At 36.8% G+C, this 12,535-nt stretch overlaps 1 protein-coding gene across 1 annotated transcript; it reads right to left on the bottom strand.

Moving 5' to 3' along the window:
• Positions 1-984: 984 nt before the first annotated feature.
• Positions 985-1,656, bottom strand: LOC110093384. Its single transcript, XM_020818256.2, has one exon. It carries the CDS (start codon positions 1,654-1,656, stop codon positions 985-987), a length of 672 nt encoding a protein of 223 aa, XP_020673915.2.
• Between the last annotated feature and the right edge of the window lie 10,879 nt (positions 1,657-12,535).

Genomic DNA, 12,535 nt, shown 5'->3' with positions numbered 1-12,535 from the left:
AAAGTTCTCTCCAAGAACTCTCAAGCGCTCTCAAGCACAAGTGTAGGAAAAATTCTTAATAATCATTCATTCACTTGAAAATAAAATAAAGGGGCTTTAAATAGCCTCAAATAAAAGACTCTAACTGACATGACACAATTGCCCTTAGGCTTACACATTACAATTCCCATACAAAAGGGGTACAAAGGGAAATAAAATAACACTCATAAGCAAATAATAAAATGCATTAAAACAAAATACATCGACTCAAAAATATAACGACTTAATCGTGGCCGTAGATCGGCGGCCACGTCGCTGGTAAACTCTCCATGATGATCTGATGTCCCCATCATTCTCCCGGGGTGGGAGAAAACTCGACTCCGTCGAGTAAGTATCTCTGGCGCTCTCGTAGATCTCAAGTGCATCTGGGTCAATCTGCTGCAGCTCCTCACGCTCTAGCCATGTATCCTCTAACTCGGGCTTTCCTTTCCACCTGATCAAATATCTTCTTCGTCCTCCTTCTCTTGTGGATATGATCTCATCACTTAAGATTGCCTCCACTCGCTCTGCTATAGGAAATTTGGGAATATTTGGTAGTGGAGGTAGGTTTGGGATCTCACAGGTTGGGTTCACACAAGGCTGTTTTGATAGTGGATTTTGTGGGTTAAAATCAGGAACTTCATATGCCACTAAGTCTTCTATGTTAAAGGAGGGATTTATATTCAAATATGCAGGCATATCTACTATATAAGCATTGTCATTAATTTTCTTAAGGATCTTGAAAGGTCCAACACTCTTTGCATGTAATTTTTTAACTGTTCCTGGAGGGAACTGTTCCGGGCGAATCCGCACCATAACAAAATCACCAACCTCAAAAGTTTTAAATTGACATTTTAAATCTGCATGTAATTTGTATTCTTGATTATTCTTTTCAATTTGTTGTGCAATGCCTTTATGAAGTTCATGCAAATGAGATACAAATGCAGATGCAGACTCAGAAATCCTTTACCTAGAACTCATGGGTATCAGATCTAACGACTGTCTAGGTTTGAACCCATATGCAATTTCAGAAGGACTTAGACCAAGAGTAAAATTCACTGAATCGAGGAAGTTGAGACCACATGGAATACGATCCGATAGGGAGGCTCCATGGGCTAGATTTAGAACATATGAAATGCCTCTAATCAGGGATAAAGGATCGGGAAGACCATCAGGATGGATCTCAACAAATCCACTAGGTATGAGCTGACTCTCATGAGGGACTGATTCGTCAAACTCAGTGGGAGTCTCACGAACGACTAAGGTGTGTAAAGGCACGCTCTGGGCTATGGCGGCTATCAGGTTCAGTCCCTTCTTGGCTTTGACAGGGTTGGCTTCAGGATCATCCGAAACCCGAGGTTGGGATGGAAAAAGTTTGATCTTTTTACCATCATGTTCAAACACGCAGATGTTTGAACGACCAGAGATGTGGACATCGTTATCAAAAAGCCAGGGGCGACCTAGCAGGATTTGTCCAACATTCATAACCAACACATCGCACCAGACATTCTCCTTATAAGTGGCAAAGGAGATGGGCACGTGGCTTCGTTCCTTCACCTCCAAGGCAGTGGTGTTGACCCAAGCTACCTTATAGGGGTTGGGGTGGGGAAAGATAGACAGACCAAGCTTAGACACCATGCTGGAGGAGACAGCATTGATGCAGCTGCCACTATCCACGACGACTTTGCAGTTCTTATCCTTGATTTTAGTGTAGGTGTGAAAGATCGTAGTTCTACGCCAGTCGTCGGTGGTAACGGGTTGTGACAGTGCACATCTCGCCACGCAGGTGGGAGGAGTGTCAATTTTCTGAATGTACTAGATGACAGCAGTGTCATCCTCCTCCTTAAAGAATTCACCATCATTGTCCACTTGGTGAATCTGGTCGATTTCGGGATCGAATTCAGCCTCAGTGATCTCTTCAATAATCGTGACTTTATATGGACTAGAGCACTGAGAGGCAATATGCCCATACCCCTGACATCTAAAGCATTTGGTCCCGGGGTTAGATCGATGGGTATCAGGAGTGGGAGGCTTACCTCTAACATCAGGACGGGGAGTAGGGGGACCAGACGAGGGTCGGGTGTTGCTCCCTGGGGTCGGCTGGGCAGTGGGGGTGTGAGGGGTGGAACTACCAGAAGGTCTATAGGAATGCCTAGAGTCATGTGAACGGATCGGGTGCTGTGAACGGGTCTCCTCTAAGTCAAGCACTAGGCTGTAGGCATTCTCCAGGGTAGTGACGTTCCGGGCAAACAGCTCATTGCGAAGATCCTCTCGCAACCCGGTTCGAAACATAGACAAGATTTGTGCGGGGGTGGTAGAGGTCTCCCCTTTGCATTGAATCAGGTAGTCATCAAAGGAGGCGATGTACTCCTTAACTGGTTTATTGCCTTGAGTCAGCCTATTCCACCTATCCAATAGTCGAGGGAAGTACGAGGGTGGCAAGTACTTTTGTTTGAGTTCCCGCTTCATGGATAGCCAGTCTACAATAGGGTACTCATTTCTATCTTCTCTAAGACTCTCTAAGTTCGCCCAATACTGACTCGCCCTACCCGTAAGTTTCATAGCAGCAAAGCTAACCTTCCTGGCCTCAGAAATGGCATACCACTTAAAGAAATTGTCCATACCTTTGACCCAGTCCAGGAAGAGCTGGGGATCGAGGGTGCCATCAAAGGTAGGAGCGTCAATCTTAGTGTTCTTCATTAGTGGTGCATCGGGATCATGGACTTGGTAGGTAGTACGATGATTGGCCCGGTGATGCCTTTCATCTAAATCAGGATCATGACGTGGATCATGTCCATGGTAGTGAGCTCGGTGATTAGCCCGATGTCGCCTCTCATCCATGTAGGTTTCATTCCCATACTTAGAAGTGGGTCTAGATGGGGTGTAAGGAGTAGGGTGGTCTCTAGTTCGCTCAAGTGTATCGAATCTCTCAGTGGTGTTCCTACGAAGCTCAGCTAGATCCGCCTGGTTTTCCTTGAGTTGCTGGCTAATAGTATTCATTTGGCCTACCAAGAGGTCTAAGGTCCTTCCTAGTTGTTCCGGGTCCATTCCTAAACACAATGGGGTACTTGGAGGGTTTCCTAGGAAGTGGACAACAAGCTAGAGCAGGGGAAAACACTCTAAGGGGACCCTAAATGGTGCTGGAAACTCAGGGACAACAAACTACAAGGAGGGCCTAAGCAACCTAGACAACTAGTGAAGTGGCTAGGTTAAGGACAGCACTTGAACAATTGATAAATGAGCTTACAACCTCTAAATGCATGCAGGAAAACAGTGGACAACAAGCATAAAATGTAATTAAACTAATTTAAATGATAGCATGCGTGCACAACATATAAAACTAGTAAAACAACTCCTAGGATGATGTCTAGCATGCAAAACTAGAGCAAACCATGCTCTGATACCAGATGATGCAGGACTAATTTAGATGCTATGGTTATGGTTTCATTTGAGCATTGCACAACTATTGAATTAGAATAATTTCAGAATAAAATTATAAGCAATCTTCAAACGACGATTAAGACAAATGAAGCGATTAATTGCGTAGGCGAAATCACATGCTCCGAATTTGAACTATCAAGATAATTGAGAAAATAAAAAACAATACCGAATAGTAGTTTTCTGAGGACATGGGAGTATTACTTTACCTGACTGCTAGTCGACCTGATATAATGTTCAGTGTTTATCTTTGTGCTAGATTTCAAGTTGATCCTAAGAAATCCCATCTGATTGGAGTTAAGAGAATTCTTAGATACCTTTTAGGGACCCAAAACTTAGGAATCTGGTACCCCAGGCACAGCACTTCTATTGAGATTATTAGATATTCTGATTCTAATTTTGCATGATGTAAGGTGGATAGAAAAAGCACTTCTGAAACTTGTCAAATCATAGGACAGTCTTTAATCTCCTGGCCTAGTAGAAAGTAAAACTCTATTGCTCTTTCCACTACTAAAGCCGAGTACATTGCTTTAGGAAGTTGTGTGGCCCAAGTCCTTTGGTTAAAATAGTAAGTATTGGATTTAGGATTACCTGTAGGCACCATCTCAGTTTTTTGTGACAACACTAGTGTCATCTGCATTTCTAAGAATCCTATCCAACATTCAAGGACTAAGCACATCGATATAAGACATCACTTTATTAGAGACCATGTGACTAAGGGAGACATTGAGTTAAACCATGTGGAGACTGAGAATCAACTGGCTGACATATTTACTAAACCACTGGCCTTCGACACTTTCAGCACTTTAAGGATAAGATTGGGTGTGATTGACATTAATGCATGAACTTCATCTCTACTGATTTTTTATCTATTATCTACTGATTACTTTGCTTTATCTTTTGTTAGATTTTTTTTTTGTTGTTTATTTTTTTTTATGTTCTCTTTGTTTTTTGGTACTTTAATTTTTCGTATGCCTTAATTTGTTTTTTCTATATTATCGCTGAATTGATATCATATGCCTTGTTTTTGTCTTTTTGAAAATTTGTAGTCAATGTTTTACATCTCTTAATCTGTTAAAGGGTAAAAACACCGTTGATTGTGTCTCTTTCTCTAACCTATTTTGGTGGTGAAAATTTCTTTTCTAAACAAAAAGTCCATCTCAAATTAACAACTGAGTTTTGCAATTGAGATCTTTTCTACCTTGCTACAGTAATCTATCTTATATTATAATAGTCAAAGTCTTTATGTTACTTCAAGATTTCTTGTTATCCTGTTAATGCATCTCTCATATGATTTTTTATTCTATTTTGTGGTTTATTCTTCCCTATATTAGAGAGTGTGTTTTTCTTCTCTAATATCTAGAAGATATACTCACAACTAAGAATATTTAAGAGTTTTTGGAAAATAATCTATCTTGCAAAAGAATAATAATAAAAAAAAGTGGCCAATGATGCCAAAAGCAAAAGATGCGCAATGACGCCAAATTAATGTATATATATATATACACAAAGTGTATCAAAAATCAAAAGATGCGCAAAGTGCGTCATTCAATAGACAAGAGGCATTAAATGAGCCCATAAAAAAGCAAGCTATCTTCCTTTCTTCCGACTCTTAATACTTAGAAGATTTCATGTATCACTTGAGATTTTCAAGGACTTGATTTCAAATTTCATGATTGTAACACACTACTTTTATATACTATTCTATAAGATATTTTTCTGAAACCAAGTCTTGATCGGATCTCTTTTGCTTATCCAATTAATATCTTTTCTGAGTTAGGCCTTTTGATTTCAAAAGACGATTTTACCCTAAAATAAGTCCGAGCTTAGGGTTAACATGATTGAATATTTTATCATTTTTTGGATTTTTGAAGTTGTTAACTCATTAACTTATAAATTTTTAAATTCAATCACATGGAAGACTATATCACATTCATGCCTTGATTTTTTAAAAAAAATACTTTGTTTCTTTGCTAGTTTTTCTGTAGCTTGTTTTAGTTTCTGTTCTATTTTTTGTTTTTGCTTTGTTTTTGTTTTTCTCCTCCTTTTGTGATCTCAAAAAGGGGAGTAGTCTCTTGTACCATATACTCTAATTTTGGAATTTAGTAAATTGCTTTTTCGTTACACTGCTTCCATTAAACTTTCATAACTGCTTGAACTTTTCTGATTGTGTTTGCCATCATAAAAAAGGGGGAGATTATTGCGAATATGAGATTATGGATTAGACTTTTGATGATAGCAAGCATTCATATTTTTCTACGACTGCCTTGCCTACTAACTTTTCAGGTCCACAAGATTGAACACAACTCAATACCAACTCAAGATTGGGTAGATTTAGTTGGAGTCAGTCTGTAATATTTTTCTTTTTCATGAGTCATTTGTAAAAGTGGTTTCTGATACTAAGTAACCTTGCACACACACTTGAGGGGTTTTCTGCGTTTTCTTATTTTGAGTACATCGGCCATGTTCATATCGGCCAGGACGATCAGACTAAAAACATAAACCCTAATTAGGGCATCCTAGTTAAGCAGCCACCATTAAGTAAATCATCATGGATAATCCTTGTATCAGCTAGGACGATAGGATCAAATCAGAAAGAATCATTCTCCATGATCAATTTAGGTATTCTTTATTTCAGGACATCAGCCAGGCCGATCTATACATCAGCCTGGATGATGCAGCGTAATTATGCCTAAATTAATCTGGTAATTATAGAAAGCAATTAAGGCTAATTGATACGATCACATCGGTCCGGCCGATCGCAGGATTGGCCGGGATGATGTCCTGGATGATTGACATTGGTCATCATCTATTCCGGGTGATGTTTAGGACGATTTTACTCGGATTTGAACTAATCGACTAGGACGATATTGTATCGACCTGGACGATGTAACCAATTTTCTTCTAATCGTCCCAAATCATCCCATCTTATTGAACTTATTTTGTATTGATCGGCCAGGATGATATTCCTATCGTCCTAGACGATAATGTTGGTTCTTGAAATTCTATTTAAAGGACCCAAATTTTCTCATGCAAATAAACTTTTAGCTACTGTCTTGACCTGAGGGAGCCAAGAGGAGAGGGAGAGAGAGGAAGAGAGAGGGAGGAACTTGTGAGGGAGAGTTTATGAGAGGGATTCATAAAGGTTGCTCCAAGCAAGGTTCCAAGGCGTCTTCTCCAATCTTCCTCCTTCATCCTTGGGGGTTCAAGGAAGGTAAGCTTCAGCAATTGGTCAAGGTTCTCTGCTTGCTTTAGGAGGAAACAAAAGGAGTTGAGGTTCTCTGCCTGCTTCAGGAGGAAGCAAAAGGAGTTGGGTTCTCTGCCTGCTTTGGGAGGAAACAAAAGGAGTTGGATTCTCTGCCTACTTCAGGAGGAAGCAAAAGGAGTTGGGTTCTTTGCCTTGTCGGGGTTAACAGAAAGGAGTTTTTGTGAGGGCTTCTCCTCCTTTCTATGGAAGAAAAAGGAGAGTCACTTTGTAGTGCAATACTCGGAGGGAGCCTCCGGGGAGTGGACGTAGGTCGGGTTGATTGAACCACTATAAATCTGGTGTGATCTTTCTTTGTTTTGATTTCTGTATTTATTTTTGCACACTTTGATTTATGTGGTGATTTTGGTTTGTGATTGTGCTTTAATTGTAAGAAAATTTTTTAAAATACAAATTCACACCCCCCTTGTTGGTTAGCATTAGGCCAATTTTTAAGAGCTTAACATCCTTAACGAACTTACATTATGGTCATAGTTTCTACTCCTTGAATTGCCTCTTCTTCATGTTCTTCAATTCTATATTCAGAGGACTTATCCGATTCATCAAACACTACATGGGTGAACTCTTCTACTACAAGGATTATCTTATTTAAGATTTTATAGGCCTTACCTACAGATGAATAACCTAAGAAGACACACTCATCAGCCTTGGGATCAAATTTTCTTAAGGGAAGTTTGCCACTAATTAAGATAAAGCACTTACAACCAAAGACAAGTAAGTGTGAAAGATTTGATGTCCAACCCTTAAGGAGTTCATAAGGAGTTTTATTCAGCTTCGACCTAATGTTCACCCTATTTAAGACATAGCACACTGTGTTTATCGCTTCTGCCCAAAAAGATCTGGGAAGAGTGTATTCAGCTAATATTGCCCTAGTAGACTCTACCAAGGTTCTATTCTTTCTTTCTGCTATTCCATTTTACTGAGGAGTTCTAGGGGCAAAGAAGTTATGCTTTATTCCTATCTCTTGACAAAAGGATTTAAATCTTTCATTTTGAAACTCTCCACCATTATTAGTATGGATTATTGAGATTTAACATCCTAATTTTTATTGAATCCAAGTTGAGAAGGTCTTAAATTCCTTGAACGACTCATTCTTATGTGCTAGGAATGTTACCCAATGAATCTAGTGAAGACGTCTATAATTATAAATCCATAATTCTTCCCACCTAGTCTAGCTATGCTAATGGGTCCAAATAAGTCCATGTGAAGGATTTATAGTGGCTTAGATGTGTTCACATCCTTGATTGAATGAAATGGTAATTTTATTTATTTTCCAAGTTGGTAGGCATTGCATAGATGGTCCTTAGTGAAGTCTAACAAAGGTACGCCTCAAACTAGGTTTTTATGGGTGATATTTCTAACTGTTTTCAAACTATTATGGCATAGTCTCCTATTCCATAGCAATGAGTCATCTATTATTATTTTTAAGCACAGTGAATTTGGATTTTAAATACAATCAAGATCTAACATGTAAATATTGTTTATTCATTTTCTTTATAATACAAGCTTATCATTTAAACTAATCAAGTATTTGTCGAAAAGAAATTTTATGTCAAAACCTTTGTCACACAATTGACTAATGCTTAATAAATTATGCTTTAACCCATCAACTAATAAGATGTTTTCAAGTAAAAAATTCTTAGCATTTCCAATAATACTTGAGGCCATCACTTTCCTAGTGGTGTTGTCTCCCATGGTCACTTGCCTCTGGTCCTGGTGTTTAATGAAATGAACTTCTTCATGTCTCTAGTCATATGTTTCGAGCAGCCACTTTCTTGGTACCACAAGCTCTCACAAGATCTTTTGAGAGAGCACACCTACAAAGTCATTCAAGGGTTGAATTAGGGAACCCAAGTGCATTTGGGTTCATCTTTATGCTTGCATGAATGGGATGTATGCATGCTATATTGTAATGAATGTAATTTAGGTCTCTATACTATGCGTGTCCTATAGTGAATCGTGCAAGTATGAGCTATGTGACCTAACGTGCCCTAAGAAAAGTACCTAAAATCGAGAAAGGGTTCACTAACCTAAGTGGGTAGTGATGACTCTTCTTAAAATTATGTGATGCCTGCAATGCTGGGGGTTTTCTTGGTTTGGCTAATGTGAATGATGTTTTTTTTCTTTTTTAAATGCTATAATTTTTTCTTTTAATGTTTTATTTTTGTATTCATATCTCCCATGCAAGTTTCTCTAGTTTGTCAAACTCCTTTTCTAATTCAACATGCGATGTTTTTAAGGATTCATGTACATTAGTTAACTCAATATGCTTCTTATTTAATGCATCAAACTCATCAAGCAGAGATATGTGATCTCTATCTAAATCAAAATTTTCTTTAACTAAGTTAGCATGCTCCGTTTGTAATGTACTAAACTCAATGTTAAGACTAGCATGCATTTTCTTTAACTTTTTATACAAGTCATGGATTTTCTCGAAAATAACCAACAAATATTCATGTGAAAGCTGGCATGCCTCATCTTGATCCAATTGATCAAGATTATCATTAGCCATTATACACAAATTTGTTACCTCATCCTTTGCTTCTTCTTCTGACGATTTTGAGGTAGAGTTGGCCTAAAATGCATTTTATTTCTTCATCTTCCCTTTCATATATTTCACTTTCTCCTTGCCTTTTTCCTTAGTTGGTTGACTCTTTATGTTGGGGCAATCATCTTGGAGGTGACCTGGTTTCCTGCACTCAAAATAAATCGTACCAGATAAAACTTTATTAGTTCTTTAGCTTTTACATTTGTTCTTGTTATTCTAATGATACCTTTGTTTTCTTTTTAGAAAGTTTTTGAACTGTCGGGTAATCAAAGCTGCATCATCATCTTCCTCCACTGCAAAACTTTCACTTTCCAAGTTGTTTGCTTTCAATTCCACCCTCCGCTCTTTTTTTTTCTCCTGCATTATTTTGCCTTTGACTCACTCCTTGCTTATACACAATGAGTGACCCAAGCAAATTATTAAAAGAATAAATGTTTAATTCTTTGGATTCAGTAATTGCAGTAATTTTAGCATCATAGGAACTCGGTAAGCATTTATGAATCTTATTAACTTTTTTAGAATTAGAAATTTCTCTACCTAATGCATGCAAGGATGTCACTATTTGGGTGAACCTAGTGTATATGTAAGATATAGTTTCACTAGGTTTCATACAAAAAACTTTGTAATCATGCAATAGAATGCTAAGTCTAGATTGTTTAACTACACTAGTTCCTTCTTACGTGATACACAGTATATCTCTAATCTCCTTGCAGTAGAATAAGTATATACTCTCATGTAGTCCTTAGATTTTAATGCATAAAAGAAATAATTTAAGCACTTTGTATTTATTTGCGCTAGATCCCTATCCTCATTGCTCCATTCACTAAAAGATACTTGAGTTTTCATGCCATTCATAAGTTTAATTGGTGCAATGTAACCTTCTTGAACCAACACCCACATATGATAGTCTATAGATTGTAAAAAAGTAGACATTCTAATTTTCTAGAAATCAAATGTAATATTGTCAAATAGAGGTGGACGAGTTATAAAATAACCCTATGCAGTATTACAATTACCAAAATGAGCCATGATCAATTTTTTTAAGGTTTTCTAAAACACTATTTTTGAAACCCCGCTCTGATACCAAATAAAAGTACGAGATACGCCAAGAGGGGGTGGGTGAATTGGAAATTTGTTGCAATAAACTAACAATCATAAATAGGAGTTCTAATTTTTTTATGTTTTAAATTTTAAACAAGAAAAATAAATTGATTCATAAGCGAATTCTTAAAACACAATTGCAATAATAGGTGGTGAAATTTTAACTTACTCAATAAGGACTTAGAATATGATTTTTACTAAGCAATTATAATGAATATAAAATGCAAAACATAAATAAAGTGCAGTAAGGAAAAAATCACACAAGAAGATTTATAGTGGTTCGGTCACTTGACCTACGTCCACTCACCGGAGTCATCCACTATGGGAATTTCACTACTCAAAAGTAATTCTCCTTTTACCCTCACAATAAGATGGAGAAGCCTTTACAAACCTCACTTTCACCTTCCAGGCATGGCAGAGTACCAAATGCTATGTCACCCTCCTAGTGACAGTTGCAAACTTTCTCATTTTTCTCCCTCATGGAGAAGGCAGAGTACCTTAGACGACACATAACTTGAAGGATCTCCCCCTTAAAAAGCTTCCCACAAGATCTTCTCGAGGCCACGGGAGGAGAAACTTGTAGCAAGCTAAGAGCAACTGTGTGATCTCCTTCACACTCCTTCTTCCTCATAAACTCACCTTCTCTCTCCTCTCACAAACCCAAAATCTTCTCAAAATGCTCTCTCTTAAGAAATCAACTTCTAATCACATTCCTCTCTCTCTCTCTCTCTCTCTCTCTCTCTCTCTCTCTCTCTCTCTCTCTCCCTTGTCTCTCAAAAAAAAGTTTAGTATTTAAAACTAGGCTCCAAAAAATCCTAAATTTTCAATATAACCATTATATTCATATAGTATGATCCAAGATCATGCAGTACAATCAGTTCAAAGTATCCTTCATCCTGGTATAAAGGAGTACAAACAAAAAATGTTTTTTAGTAATAACATATAATATGATATAACATCATCTAGTACGATTTATAATTTCCTTTTGTTCATACAGGATGAATGCTAGGATGAGCAAAACTCATCAATGTAAGTCTTATGGTACGACCCACTTCATACAGTACTATTAGTTCAAAATCAAGGGATCGTTAGTACAATGTTCGAGATTATCAAAAAAAGTCTCGATTGATCATACCGTATGAACTATGTCGTACAATACAATAACTAATCAGATATTAATCCTTGATTGACTGACTAATCATGCAGGGTAATTTAAGTTAGTATTCAAAAAGTCATACTGTACGATATGATCGTAAATACAAATAGTTCAAAATTTATGAATTATGAACTTACTTAAATTAATTAGCCAGCTAAGGTTTTTAATTAAAAATACATTGTACAGTATGATATATATCTTACAATACGATTTGTTTATAGATAGCCATTGAGCTATAGTAGATCATACAGTACGATTGAAACTCATACAGTACGATCGATAGAAGAAAAAAATTATTTATTTTAAAAACCTCACCCCCTAAGTGTGTGCATGGTTGCTCAGTTTTGCATACACTTTGTGGTCAAACTCAAGAAAAGAAAAAATAATAAAAAGGAAATTACATAGTTACAGACTCCATATCCTACTCTACCCAATCTTGAGTCTTCTTATTATCTTGAGTAATTTGTGATCTCCATAAAATGTTAGTACTCACAGACAAAAGCAGAAATAAAAAATATTCAATGCATAATAATTCAATCAATATTATTTGTCATCATCAAAATCTCAAACAAGGGGTCATGGTCTGCAACATCATTCAAGTTTTTTAATTCATAAATAGTAGTGACTTTAGAATCAAATTTATCAAGTAGAAAATATAGAACTTTGTTATCCTTTTTAAAGTTTAAATGTTCTTTACCTAAAGAATGCAATAATGTCATAATTTGGGTAAACCTAGTATATTTGTTTAAGATATTCTCAAAAGGTTTCATGTGAAAAAGTTCATAGTCATGCAATAATATGTTTAATCTAAATTATTTAACTTCACTACTACCTTCATATGGAAAGCATAGTTTATCTCAAACTTCCTTTCCAGTGATACAGATAGAAGCAATCATATAATCTCCAGAATTTAAAGTATAGAAAAATTAATTCAAAGATTTAGCATTCAATTGAGCTTTAATTTTTTCTTCTTGAATCCATTTATTAAAAGGAATATTAAATTTAACTT

Source organism: Dendrobium catenatum, unplaced genomic scaffold, assembly GCF_001605985.2.
Source record: "Dendrobium catenatum unplaced genomic scaffold, ASM160598v2 original_scaffold_268775, whole genome shotgun sequence".
In the NCBI taxonomy this organism is placed as follows: Eukaryota; Viridiplantae; Streptophyta; class Magnoliopsida; order Asparagales; family Orchidaceae; genus Dendrobium; species Dendrobium catenatum.
Note: the sequence above shows the minus strand (reverse complement) of the source record. Positions and strands in the feature narration are given on the sequence as shown.

What these genes read in the sequence shown, in the direction of transcription:
- LOC110093384 (XM_020818256.2), bottom strand. Translation starts at nt 1,656, where the DNA reads ATGGTGTCTAAGCTTGGTCTGTCTATCTTTCCCCACCCCAACCCCTAT.